This window comes from Tamandua tetradactyla, chromosome 3, assembly GCF_023851605.1.
Source record: "Tamandua tetradactyla isolate mTamTet1 chromosome 3, mTamTet1.pri, whole genome shotgun sequence".
In the NCBI taxonomy this organism is placed as follows: Eukaryota; Metazoa; Chordata; class Mammalia; order Pilosa; family Myrmecophagidae; genus Tamandua; species Tamandua tetradactyla.
The window spans coordinates 151,218,757-151,233,093 of record NC_135329.1 but is presented as its reverse complement, the minus strand read 5'-3'; the positions used below and the strand labels follow the sequence as shown (position 1 = coordinate 151,233,093).

At 34.6% G+C, this 14,337-nt stretch overlaps 1 protein-coding gene across 2 annotated transcripts in view; it reads left to right on the top strand.

Annotated features, from left to right (window-relative positions):
• TTN (titin) overlaps positions 1-14,337 on the top strand; it is a 279,196-nt gene that overhangs the window by 131,640 nt on the left and 133,219 nt on the right. For both annotated transcript variants that reach the window (XM_077154303.1, XM_077154302.1), the window contains 19 exons: positions 339-413; positions 1,110-1,184; positions 1,352-1,435; positions 1,656-1,721; positions 1,929-2,003; positions 2,751-2,843; positions 3,459-3,536; positions 4,508-4,576; positions 4,730-4,819; positions 4,962-5,252; positions 6,101-6,181; positions 7,009-7,083; positions 7,726-7,803; positions 7,997-8,227; positions 8,442-8,525; positions 13,555-13,638; positions 13,757-13,840; positions 13,953-14,033; positions 14,143-14,226. In XM_077154303.1, coding sequence (XP_077010418.1) covers positions 339-413; positions 1,110-1,184; positions 1,352-1,435; positions 1,656-1,721; positions 1,929-2,003; positions 2,751-2,843; positions 3,459-3,536; positions 4,508-4,576; positions 4,730-4,819; positions 4,962-5,252; positions 6,101-6,181; positions 7,009-7,083; positions 7,726-7,803; positions 7,997-8,227; positions 8,442-8,525; positions 13,555-13,638; positions 13,757-13,840; positions 13,953-14,033; positions 14,143-14,226 — 1,878 coding nt within the window. The remainder of the gene's footprint in view (positions 1-338; positions 414-1,109; positions 1,185-1,351; positions 1,436-1,655; positions 1,722-1,928; positions 2,004-2,750; positions 2,844-3,458; positions 3,537-4,507; positions 4,577-4,729; positions 4,820-4,961; positions 5,253-6,100; positions 6,182-7,008; positions 7,084-7,725; positions 7,804-7,996; positions 8,228-8,441; positions 8,526-13,554; positions 13,639-13,756; positions 13,841-13,952; positions 14,034-14,142; positions 14,227-14,337) is intronic.

Below are 14,337 nucleotides of genomic sequence, written 5' to 3'. Positions count from 1 at the left end.
ATAATGCTTTGCCTTCTGTGTTGTGCTGCCATCTAAGTCCTAGAAAACATTCCAGATGTGTGTGCTCTTATTATCGTGTCTATTGAAAATTCTTTGTGTTTTCAAATGTCATGATAAAAAATGTTATTTAGTAGGCGGGCCATGGTGGCTCAGCAGGCAGAATTCTCACCTGCCTTGCCTGAGACCCAGGTTCAATTCCCAGTGCCTGCCTATGCGGGGGAAAAAAAAAAGCTATTTAGTTATTTGTGGTCTTATTTGCATGTGTCTTTTTGTTATAAATGCAGTGCTGTACATGTGTTTTTTAATGTCTTAAATGAAATGTTTTTAATTGTCCAAAGTGCCCAAGAAACCTGTGCCAGAGAAGAAAGTCCCTGTTCCCGTTCCTAAAAAAGTGGAACCTCCACCAGCCAAAGGTACACCTCCCCAAGTGAAGACACGTACTTCATTCATAGCTTCACCAGAAAAATTAGGGTGGAACTGGGTCTTAGGAAAAACACTTTTATACGCATTTTAATGTGTTACTTTGTCCAGTTCCTTTAATCAATCTGAGTCTCAAGTTCCTCTCCTGTAAAATGGGGATCTTAATATCAGTCCCAAAGGGTTCAGATGTTACGGTGAGGATAAAATAAAGTAAGGTATATAAAATGCTCTATCGCTGAATGACCAGTAATCCAGATTTAAATAGTTAGGTCAGAGTAGAGAACATAATGAATATATGTGTGCGTCAGAGCTCAATATTTTCTGATCATAGTATTGCCAACTTAAAATAAGCTTAACTCCTCCACCAACCTAAAGAGCCATTATAATCAGGAACAATGGTAAAGTTGATCTTGTACTGGATTTCAAGGATTCAGATATCCTATATAATGATGGAATAACTGACAGGTGAAATTAAAATTGGACACAATGATATCTGTCCTCTGATATTCAAATATGTTGCTGACCCCTCACTTGCAAAACCTGATTGCCTCATAATGTTTGGGCTCCCACCTCGCCTTAGCTCCTATCTTGAGTATCTGTTGCATGTTGGTCTTTGTGGGTATGGACATCTTTTTCTTCTCTTTTCTGTCCTTCAAATAAATTCTTACCATGAAATGATGTCTTTAAAGTACCTGAGGTTAAGAAGAAAGTGCCAGAGAAGAAAGTGGCCATTCCCAAGAAAGAGGAGGCTCCTCCAGCCACAGGTACTGCTCTTCCCAAGCGAACTAGACGCTGCCATGCCAATTCTTTCCTTCACCTGTAGAAGTGAAAATGTCCTGTTTCAATATCTGTGATAACATACCTTATATCATTGTTATGTCTATTGTCTTTGTATTTGTGAAACTGAAATCATAAAATAATATCTTTAAAGTGCCTGTGGTACCTAAGAAACCGGAACCAGAAAAGAAGGTGCCTCCCCCTGGTTTTAAGAAAGCAGTGGCTCCTCCTGCCAAAGGTACATCATCCCGTCTTCGGGATATCTTTGCTGTCATGATGTTGAACATGTGATACTGTTCAACATGAGCGTTTGCACTGTGTAGTCTGTCAGTCATCTGTCATGTCCTTTGTGACTGTTGCTCCCAAGTTTGTGTTGTCAGTTTTTCCACTTTGTGTTAGTAAGTTTTATGTTTTTCCTGTATGTATGCTGTTTCTAAAACACAAACGTATCTTTAAAGAGCCAGAAGTAACAAAGAAACCGGCCCCTGAAATACCTAAAAAAGTAGAAGCTCCAGCAATAAAAGGTAGACTATCTCTTTCATGGACTCTTAATCTTGAACCACAAACTCTTTATTCTTGTCTCAATAACTACTTCTTTGAAATGTCCATGTTTCGTCTTGTGCACATGCATTCTGATACTTATTCTCTTTTGTTGAAAAACTGGAAGCTTGGTGTCTATACACTCTTCTTCGGTTCTTACATATTGGCTAAAACAATCATTATCTTTTAAGTTCCTGAGGTACCTAAGAAAGTGGAAGAAAGACGAATTGTTCTCCCTAAAGAAGAAGAAGTCCCACCGGTCGAAGGTAGATGCCTTTCTAATAAAATAGCCTTTTCAGAGTCATCATTGTCTAATTCTTGAAAGTGGCTAATACGCATTTCACTCAAGAAAATAAATATGTTCAAACTTTAAAGGAAATTATTATTTACCCAATAGGAACTGGTCTGGCAAACTAAAACCAACTGAATCGCCTTTCTTACATGTTTAGCCTATTTCTTTGCTTCTTGTTTGTTCTGATGAGATTCTTTGAAGGGGAGCTATGTTGTTGCCATGGGAAATTTTTTATCAAGAGTCATGGTTGACAGATGTGAGAGTAACTTATTGAGTTACTTGGTAAAGAAAATCTGACTTCTCCAAAGTGGACTTTTGACATCAAACAAGTCCACCTGCATTGAAAATGAAGAAGAATTTTAACTAAATTCTCTCTGAGGTGTTTTCCAGTTCCAAAATCCTGGAAAGGACCTAAAATAATTTGAAGACTTTGTAGTTTTTTTTTTGTTTTTTTTTTTAAGTACTGGTGAGTTTTTGTAAACATTTTGAAGGCTGATCTACGAGTTACCTCCCCTGCTCAGCCAACCTCCATTTTTGGATATGTCATTTTAGTCTAATAGTCAAAAGAATCGTAAAAATAATTCACAAGGGTGGGCCACCGTGGCTCAGCAGGCAGAGTTCTCGCCTGCCATGCCAGAGAACCCAGGTTCAATTCCCGGTGCCTGCCCATGTAAAATAAATAATTAATTAATTAATTCACAAAACAATAATCTTTTAAAAGTGTTTGAGGAGCCGGAAGAGCCTATTGAGGAGGAAGAGATCCCAGAAGAACTGCCTAGTGTCGAGGAGGTGGAGGAGGTGGCACCACCTAGAGGTACAGACGCTTTTATGAGTTGGACAATTAAACATATGTTGTGGAATTTGTCTCATTTTAATATTCACCAGTCCCTGCCCCCCCTTTTTTTTTAACATCACATTAATGTCAAATTGAAGATTAGCTATTGCTGGCACCTAAAACTACGAGTCCTCTTTTTGTTTTGCCATTTTTCACTGCAACTGCAATGCAGTTAAGAATGACAGATTACTTTTCCGTAATTGACCTTAATTTTTTCTGGTCAGGCCCTACCATATAATACTTTCTCCTTGCTTTCAATCCTTTTTTTTTTTTTTTTCCTTTTTTTATTAAGGTGGGGAAAAAAATCTATTCTGTTGCAAATGTGTTCACTTGTTAGAGTCCTTCTGCACCGATTAATGGTGAAGACCATGGCAATCTTTGCATAATGAATATTGTATCCACTTATAGGATTTCTGAATAGTATCCTTCTCACCTTTAGAGTCACAGTCCATATAAATAATAACCATTGAAGTTACTAATATCTTTTTAAAATAAATCAATGTTTTCTGTTGTTTATATTTTTTGGTATATTGGGTGGTGGTGTTTTGTTCGTTCCATGTCATGTTTCAAAATGTCCATAAAATATCTTTTAAGTGCCTGAAGTGGTTAAGAAAGTGGTACCAGAAGCACCTCCCCCTGTTCCTAAAAAAGTGGAGGCACCGCCAGCTAAAGGTACAGCAAATCCTGATTAATATCTTTAGATTTCCATTCATTTTATTTGTGAAAAGCAAACATGTCTTCTTTCTCTGCTTTCTTATAGCCATTTAAATAGCAAACTTATGAAACTGATTAAAGACCAGTAAAAAATATAATTCATTAGATTTCTTTATCTTTTTTGGGGGGGATGTTAATAGACAATTGTGCATGTTTGTGAATGTGTCAATTGAAAGTTATTCTACAATTTTCTTCAATTAAATATCAGAGAAATTTAAATTATATAACAAGGGGGACCTCTTCCATACATTCCGTTCTTAGATTTTATTCCATTATGAAAGTAGGGTTTTCTCATGTAATTATTATAGTAATAGCTCCTGCTCTATTTATTATTTTATGGAAGATAATCTGCTGTAATGCTTTGATAATAACTATTATAAAGAGAGTCATGGCCCTCTGGAAATATTTGGCCTAAGCATTCAGGGTTATTATAAAATGTCTCCTTCTAATTAACTTCCTAATTAGGTTTATGCTTCAGTAGTGCTCGATAATGATCAGATTATGCTGTCCTATCATGAGTAGTTATAGTTGCCAACCTTAGCAACATGCAGGGGTACCCAGAAAGCTATAAGGTCTGCGTCAGGGCTTGCGTACTCTATGACAGTGAACACTCCAGAAAAGTCTTCATCAAATTAAAAATAGTAGGAGTAGGCCCAATATTGGTAATCTCTTCTGTCCAAAAATCAAAACACCACAGGTTCTCTGCAGGCATAATCTTCTTCAAGGATAGTGATTAGTACAAATGAGGAATCTGGGAAAATATCTTTATTGCTTGTAAAATTGGTGTCCGGTAGTACACAGTGACCTCTTAAAGACTTTGAATGTTGTCATTCTCTATTGAAAGATACGTTGATGTTGTTTCTGATATTTTTATTTCTTGTTTATTATTGAGCATTTTCAGATAACTAAAACATCTAATTTCTTTAAAGTACCCAAGAAAGTTCCTGAGGAAAAAGTACCTGTTCCTGTTCAGAAGAAAGAAGCACCACCAGCCAAAGGTACAACTTCTCTTTTAAACCTGAAGTTCCTTTTTATCATTGTTCGTTAAGTTGTTTATGTTTTATGTCTCTTTGTCTTGATTCCTTCTGATGTCTTTTGTCTATGAAAGCCTGCTCTTGACTATCCTAAATAATAAAACTATATCTTTAAAGTGCCTGAAGTACAAAAGAAAATTCCAGAAAAGAAAGCCCCGGAAAAGAAAGTCCCTGTGCCTAAAAAAGAAATTGTGCCCCCAGCTAAAGGTATTTTTAGGAACATCTTTTATTTTCATGTTATTGCATATGAGACTTTTTTCAGTTTTTAATTTTATATTTTGAAGTTACATCTTCATTTCTTTGTGTTTTTTTTTTTAAAATAAATCTCTTAACATGGATGCTCTTTCAGAGAGAACTGTCCATGAAGAAAAAATATCAGTTGCCTTCCACAAAGAAGTAGTAAAAGAAAGACTAGAAGTAGAGTTAGTAGAAGCCAAAGTAGAAGTTCCTGAAGAAGAAGAATTCCATGAAGTTGAAGAATATTTTGAAGAAGAAGAGTTCCATGATGTAGAAGAATTCACCAAAGTAGAAAAACGTAAATTTGAAGAAGTGCAGAAAGTTGAAGAAGTACACAGGGTAATAGAAGTCTTCGAGGCTGAAGAAGTGGAAGTATATGAGAAACCCAAAGCACCACCTAAAGGTACAGGGAATTCTGGAGATACTATAAATTGTTATATCTTGCTTCAATTAACTTTCTTTTAAAGGTACATTTCATGTTCACTTTGGAACATTAGAAATCCACTTATTTTATCTGATAAAATCCTGAAATACTTTAAGAATAAGATGGGATAGAAATTAACTACAAAGAGTCCCTGCAATAGAGGGAAAGAAGCTTATGAATCTTTAAAAACAAATATAATTTTAACAGGCAAGAAAGAGATGTTTGATACTTAACCAATTTATGTAAGGAGGTAACTGTATGAACTTGTGAATTCTTCTTTAAATCCGACTAAGAATGTTACATGGTTTTTACAGGGAATTAAAATACCTGATCAATGTCATCTATTGAGTGAGAAAAACAACTCCTCAGTTCACAGAAGAATTTCTGTGCTTCTGTGCTTAGGCAAAACAGCCATTGTCTTATTAACATATCAGTTAGTCGACTTTTGTCATTTTATGACATTTTTAATTAGGGAAATAATATTAATGAAATAAATGAAATGTTCATAGAGGCACCAACATGCTAATACATTTTGAGGATAAACCATAGCACAAATGAATTCTCTGCAACATCACTCCAGATCTTATACAAATTGATAATGTGTATAATATGAAAGAATATGTGTGTGTGCTGAGTCTATGAATCTGTGGCATAGATGAGATTTAGAAAAATCAAATCTTTTTTGGAAATAGGTATAGTATAAATTCAAATAAATAATAATGATAGATAAAGCCTTTTATGAACCCCTGTACTGTACTGACTTTTGTAATGGTGCTCCCTGATACTTCAAGAGTCTGTTTTAAATCAGAACACTAATATCTTTGAAGGGCCTGAGGTGTCTGAGAAAATCATCCCTCCAAAGAAACTACCTACTAAAGTTGTTCCTCAAAAAGAGCCACCAGCTAAAGGTATTTTATAGTGAAAATTACTTATATGTGTGATCACACAGTGGCTGCTTTACAACTTTTCGTTCCCCTTGATGTTTTCTTCCATGTTTTGTGTTTTTAGAATTTCTAAAACAAATTAATATCTTTAAAGTGGTAATACTTTACTATAGTTTAAAGTAAAACTATACGGTAATAAACTAATATCTTTGAAGAGTCTAAAGGATGTTTTATCAAAAAAGAAGGTCATAGTTGTTATACCTAAAACACCTAAAGCAAATGTCCCCATTGACCAAATAGTGAACTCCGGTTTCCTTCTTTGGTACTATTTAATTATATATTCACTAACATGCTTATTAGTAAACTCACATTTTCTTATTTATCATTGATTTTATTAACATTGTAAATATACTAATTAGTGAATGGTTTAATGTCCTTGCTTTGTTTACTTTTATAAACCTCTTGAATTTCACAATAAAAATAATAAATATTACATAATAAATAAAAAGAACATATTTTTAAAGTCCCTGAAGCATTCCAGAAAGTTATTACTGAAGAGAAAGTACCAATTATTCCACCAGAGCAAGAAAAAATAGCAACATCTGAAGGTGTATTATTAGTTTTTCTTGTCAATTTCTTGCCATCCTAACATGGAAAATTCCCCAGTATTTTAATTGTTATATTTGTTATCAAAATTCAGCTGATTTTAAATACTATATGTGATGAAGTGATGTCTGTATTTTATATTGTGGCTCTGTTCTAGGATGTGTTTATATTTTTCTTAGTGTTGCTTGTTAAAAATCTTTATGAATGTTTAGAAATAAAATGAACAATTACTACTATCTTTAAAGTACCTGAAGTACCCAAGAAAATTGTCGAAGAAAAAGCACCTGTTCCTGAAAAACCGAAGGCTCCACCAGCTAAAGGTACTTGCCTTCGCTATTTCACCAATAACAGTAAACTCCTTTTGATTCACTTACTCACTATGGAGAAGGGAGACCTCATTCTCCCCTCAGTGCTGCAGTATGGCTGGGAGTGGCATAAAATTCAGTTTAAGTTCTAGAACACAGGACTCTTTTCTGATTACCCTCTAGAAATACCAGCATACACCTCAAAGTTGCTATTGTTTGTACTGATCTTTTTCTTATGCAATAATTCATCTGACAATATTAAATCCTTCAATTTCAATTGAAAAATTATTTAAAATTATAATCACCTTCAATTATAATTCATTATGGAAGTTATTGTCAATTGAAAAATTATTTTAAATTATAATCACCTTCAATTATAATTCATTATGGAAGTTATTGTCAACTTCTTGTTTAGACTCTGCTGTCTCAGTTTGACTTAGGGTACTTCTGCATGTTTTTATGCCTATAAGATTTAGTATCTTTTTCATTGAAAGATATAAAGTTTTGTGAGAGGAACAATTGCACACATTAGAGGAACGATCTATCACATTAGAGACAGCTGCAAAACAATTCTGTCTGCTGAAAGTAATGACAAAGCAAGTCCTGTCTGGGGGACCTGTTCTGATGATGAAATGTCCTTACACTTAATGTTTCAAGTGCCCATGAAGCCTAAGAGGGTTGTCCCAGAAGAAAAAGTACCTGTCCCTAAAAAGGAAGTGGCAGCACCTGTTAGAGGTACCTAACACCACTCGTTTCAGTTTATTCATGTTCTTTGGTGTTAAGTTCATGTTCAGTCCTATATGTGAAGTTCTTTTGTGGGGAGGGTGAAGCCTATTCTTTCTTCTGTTACAAATGGGCCTGTTTCCTAAAGTTTCTTAATTTTCTTGAGTAATTGGAAAATGTCCAACTAAAGATGATATCTTTCAAGTACCAGAGGTGCCCAAAAGACGAGAAGTAGAAGAGGTCACCTTTGAGGAGGAAGTTGTAGCTGAAGTAGAGGAGTACATTCATGAAGAAGAAGAGTACGTTCATGAAGAAGAGTATGTTCATGAAGAAGAGTCTCCTCATGAAGAAGAGTACATTCATGAAGAAGAGTACGTTCATGAAGAAGAGGAATTCGTAACTGAGGAAGAAGTGGCCCCAGTGATACCAGTCAAAGGTAGATTATGACTCCTACAAAGGGATTCGCAGCAGATCTTGGAGTTGGGGTATTTTATTTGGTCAGATTCTGGGGGTTGTTAGCCCCAATCACCCTTTCAGCTTATTTTAGAACCCGACATTTTTAGATGCTGAATTATGATTTCTGTGGGTGCTTTTTCATGTTTTGCACTTTTTGTACTACATTTCCAAAATTCTTAATAATATCTTTAAAGTGCCTGAAGTACCCAAGAAACTTGCTCCAGAAGAAAAAGTTCGTGAAGCTGTTCCTAAAAAGCCTGAAGTTCCACCAGCTAAAGGTATATGCTGATATTAATCATAACATGAAATAACTTTGTTTGGTTAATCATGGTTTAAAATGAATGTGTGTGATGTTAAATCCTTTATATTGTTAAAATGTTGTATTTGATATCCATAACAATTAATTTACTAATATCTTTAAAGTTACTAATATCTTTAAAGTTTCTGAGGCACCTAAGAAAAGTATTCAAGAAGACAAGTCAGCTATTATTCTTTCTGAAGACATAAGGATATACAGTGAGTATAGAAAAAGTTCAGGCTCCCTTTGATTTGTCTGTGTAGTTAATTCACTGTTTATCGTCATCGTTTATAAAAATAAATAAACTAATATCATGTAAAGCCTAACATGCCAAAAATTATTGATTCCATTTAGACAATTTCTATACCAATTAGCCTCAGAGAATATACATTTCCTCACCAATTAAAAAAAAAAAAAGATAGTTCCATACATGTAACATTGCCCAATTTTAGAAAAGTCATTTGACTGGTTTAAATTCCCTAACCTGCTGGTATGCTACTATTTTCTGCTTTGAAGCATTTTGTTTTCTCAGACTGCAGAATAACTTACTTGAACTCCATAATAATATTTCTATCAGATTTTATAGACTCAAAATGCTCCACTGTCATTATTTTTTTATTCTTCACAAGAATCACTGGAAATATTTTGGAAATGCAACTCAATTATTTGCTTTTGAATAAAATTATGATTAAGTAAATCCAATATTCAATAACCTGAATAGTAAAACTTCTAGTAGTCATTTTTTTCCCCCCCCCCCCCCCACACACACACCTCTTTAAGCTTAAATTCTTTTGTCATACTTTCATACTAGGTCTGGATAAAAGTAAATGATCATTGTCTTTTGAATCCCCCTTGAGTTTGATTAACATTATCAATCATCCTTCTTTTAAACTATGAAATTTTAAACTAAATGTGATTTGAAAATATGAAGTAACTAGACTCCTAAAAAAGGAGAGGGAGGACTGACTTGAATTTCTAGTAGGTCAAACTTAAGAGGAGAATTCTCAACTCAGCATCTACCCTATTCTTTATCCATAAAACCATGAAGAAATTAATAGTAATAGCACAATTTCCATAACTTTTTATGAATGAAATGGAGGGTTTATGTAGTCAGTGGATTCCTCAAATGTATCATCGTGATCATAGAAAATGCTGTTTTGTATCATAAAAATGGGAATGAAGCTTATACAAATTTAATGTGTTCACGTTACTAATTTCTGTCTTATACTGTTAGTTTTGGTGATAAAGTGTATTATGTATAGTATTTTTATAGATATTGTTCTGCATCCATCTTGAAAGTCCCATAACTGTATAAATACTAATATCTTTAAAGTATATGAAGCATCTGAAGAATCAGCCCCAGAAGAAAAAGTTTTAGTGACTCATCCTAAAAAGATGAAAACCAGACTAACAACTACACCAGTGATCCTGTTGGAGGAAACTTTTGTTTTAAAAAGCTAAAAACTCCTTTTAAAATCTCAATATTTTACTTCACTGTTTATAAACATAACTCTGCCATCCAACAAGGTTGTTCTAGAGGAGAAAATATATGATACTGTTCTTAGAAAGAGAGAAACACCAACAACTAAAGGTACATTTCAACTACATCAAATTCAGACAAACATGTTTGGCTTCAAGACTCAAAAATCATGTTATATAATTTACTGTTTTTACAACTTCTAAGTCTAAACCTACTAATATCTTTAAAGAGCCTAGTACAACCAAAGAAGTTTGTTCAGAGGTGGAATTCCCTGAGACTGTTCCCAAAATTCCAGAGCATCTTCCAACTGAAGGTATAATTCTCTAGTTACAAAAATCTAAAGAAGAACATCTTTCTTCTTCAATCTGCAGAATATATTTAGTGTTTTATGTACATCCTCACAACTTTGAATGCTAAAATACCAATATCTTTAAAGTACCTGATATACTAAAGACAAAGAACTGTCTATAACTTGCCAAAAAAGCCAAGTTCCACTAACTCAATGTACAGAGATACACTATTAGAAAAGAAGTAAATAAAATTTCTAATTTAAGGTAATATCTGCTAACTTTCTTAGCGTGTCATATTTTCATGTCTTTGTCTTTTCTCTATTAAAAAAATACTAATATCTTTAAAGAATTTGAAGTCTCCAAGGAAGTGTTTCCAGAGGAACAAGCTCCTATTTTTGAAAGAAGAAAACCACCACCACCAAAATGTACAAGGCAGAAGAAAGTTGACTTTCTTATCTCGTGCAACTTATTTTGTAGTTGTGCTTAATACATGTAAAAATACTAATATCTTTAAAACCCCAAAGGCAACCAAGGAAGTCATTTCTGAGAAACAGGTCCCACAAAGCTGAGGCTCTACCAGCTATGTATCACCATTAGGCATTGAAGAGAAAAAGAGGAAAAATCCTTATCTTATACACATTTAAGGGTATAAAGTTTATCCATGATGACTCTAGAGAAGGAGGCATATAATATGTAGACATGAAGGATTTTTCAATAAAAAAAAATAGCTACCACTCTTTCCTTAAAAAATAAAAGTCAGACCAGCTAGAAAAAAATTTACATGAAAACATTTATGCAATTTATGTCACTGAAACTAAATTGCATTGGCTCAACACACACCCCCTCAAAGCAGGACGGGTGCCACCAAATGACATAGGTGCCTGACTGTAGACCACAAGTCAATAATTCAACCCTCCATGGGACTGAAATTCCATACTTTTCAATTAAAATAAACTTACTCCTAAAAACAAGCACATGAATTTGAAATAACTAATTTTGCATAAGGTTTGACTATCATAGAAATATTCTTAGAAAGCCATGAACCAAAGGAAATAAGTTATTTAATTCAGTGTGGGGCTGTTCCACCTGTAATATCATCTCTACCACTTTAGCCCTCCCCCAAGAGCCTTCTAAAATCAAAACAAAACTAATTCCAGTTGAAGATGGAATTCTAACTTCTTTGTTCCTCTTATGTTCCTCCTCTATCAGTAAAGAGTCATACATTTTCCTTTTGGAATATTTTTAGATAAATTAAGAAATAAAATTTTAAAACATCTGGAATAACAATTTCTTCACGATTACCCATGACATTCTATAATTTAAAGAATACCCAAACATTTTGACATTGTTTTCTCAATCTAGAATCTTTTGCCTGTTCTCCTCTCTCCTATACATTGACAACACCCATCTTTTAAAAGTGCCTAAGGTGAGGGTACAAAAAGAAGCCTACAAAGAAACACTTTTTTTCTCCTTAAGCTAATAGCTAAAGTTGCAACACTAATAGTATAGAATCAATTTTTTTCACGTAAAGCTAACTTTCCATACCTACTTTTCTATACATCTGCCATTCAAGGAATTAAATTATTAATATTGATAGTGCCCAAAGTGACCAAGAAAACAGTCCCTGATAATCAAGTTTTGACACTGTTAGCAAAGAACCATATTCTTGAGGTGAAAAGGACTCCTGATCTGGAGTCTCTCCCAGTCTGGATTGTTCATGTATGTGGAATTATGGCTGAAACACTTTCCTGCTCTTCATAACTCCAAAGTTCAAGTATTAGTATCTTTTAAATGCTTGAATCACCCTAAGAAGTTGCCCCTGTAAAAGGAACACCCATGGCTGTTCTCCCCAAAATTGAAACACTGCCTAGGAAAGGTATCGGTCATTCAATCACTACCTACTTTCTTCACTTAATAACATTTTAATAAGTACTTAATATGTATAAGGTGTTAAAGAGCTGGGGAATAATAAAGGCAAATAAGATTTGGTTCCTCTCCTCAAGACCTTATACTTCATCAGATTCTTGAAAGACGCACCCTTGTAGCCATAAAAACCACTTTGCTTCAGTTGATGTCATTCGTGTTTCTAGCGAACCTTTTAGCCCCTAAGTTTAGTACTAATGGCTTTAAAGCACCAGAAGCTATGAAAGAAGTTGCTTCTGAAATTAAAGTGTCTGGGAATGTTCCTAAAAAGCCAAAAATCTCCACCTATGAAAGGTTCATGTCACTTCTGAACAGATGCTGAAGAAGAGATATCTGTCCTTTGCTCTTGAAACTATGCTTTCCTAATGTTCTTCATATATAACTCCTAAATGTAAATATACTAATATCTTTAAAGCACCTGAAGCTCCACAAGAAATTTAAATATCCATAACTCTTTATTCCAAAACAAAAGCACCTCCTGCTAAAAATATTCATTCCACAAATACTGAATACAATGTCACAGGAACTCTGTAAAGTGGTGGAGAAGGGTGAGCACATATTTCAAGGCTCCTATTAACCTCTTTAGACTAATTGATTGGTGGGACAAGTGGGGAACAGAGGGAAATTGACTTCTAGAAAATTACATTTACTAACTTATTATCATTAGCATTTTCATTAGTCATGGTAATTCTTAAATGGGCAATACTAATATCTTTAGAGTTCCTGAAGCTCCTCAAGAAGTTCCTGCAGAGAGGGTTCCTTCCAAAAAAGGAGAATTTCCATCAGTTAGAGGAACAAGTTGCCATGCCCTCAGGCTCAAGAAGAAATAACTTATGTTCTTTAAAATATTTTGGTCTTCCTAGTTATCTTCCTAACACTAAACATAAAAATAATTTCTTAAAGTGCCCCAAGCACCCCAAGAAATTGTCCCTGAAAAGAAAATGCGTGTGATTCCTCACAAAAAGCCTGAAGTCTCACCTGATGAAGGTATACATTGCTAGAAGCCTTGGGGGCTGGGAAAATGTCTCTTCCTATATTAATATGTTTCTTGTCCATACTGATTCTTCTAACTCCTAAATGTGAAAATATATTAATATCGTCAAAGTGCCTGGGGCTCCCAAAGAAATTGTCCCCGAACCGAAACACATTTTCCCCAAAAGCCTGAAGTTGTTACCTGTCCTGTCATGGTGGGATAGGGAGGTGGGGGGATAAATAGAACTGCCTTTCTAACCTTGAAACTTGTTTGGTGTGTAAATGTGAATCATGTTTGTATTGATCCTGGTAACTCAAACGTAAATTTACTAATATCTTCAAAGCACCTGAAGCTCCCAAAGAAGTAGTTACCAAAAAGAAAGTACCAGAAGCTCCGCCACCAAAGCCAGAAGCTCCACCTGTTACAGGTACTTGTGATCTCGTGCTCAGGAAAAAAAAAAAAAGTAGCTCTTTTGTACTTGAAAATGTTTCCATGTATCTAGTGGTCTTCATAATTTCTAAATGTAAAAATACTAATATCTTCAGTGTCTGTGGCTCCCAAAGAAGTTGTCCCTGAAAAGAAAGTACCAGTGGCACCTCCTAAAAAGCCTGAAACCCCACCTGCTAAAGGTATTTGTCATTGAACTTAGGCTTAAGAAAATGTAGCTCTTCTGCTTTTGAAAATATTTTGCTCTAACAGTCTTCATAACTCCTAAAGGTAATTTTACTAATATCTTTAAAGTGCCTGAGGTTCCCAAAGTGGTCCCTGAAAAGAAAGTACCAGAAGCACCTCCTAAAAAGCCAGAAGTCCCCCCTGCTAAAGGTATCTGTCACTGACCTTAGACTTAAGAAGACATAGCTCTTCTCTTGAAAATATTTTGTTCTTGTGATATCCATAACTACTAAATTTCACTTTACTAATATCTTTGAAGTGCCTGAGGTTCCTATAGAAGTTGTCCCTGAAAAGAAAGTCCCTGTGATGCCTCCTAAAAAGCCAGAGGCCCCACCTGCCAAAGGTATTTGTCACTGACTTCAGACTTAAGAAGACATAGCTCTTCTTCTCGTGAAAATATTTTGTTCTCATGGTTTTCATAGCCCCTAAATGTTATTTTACTAATATCTTTAAA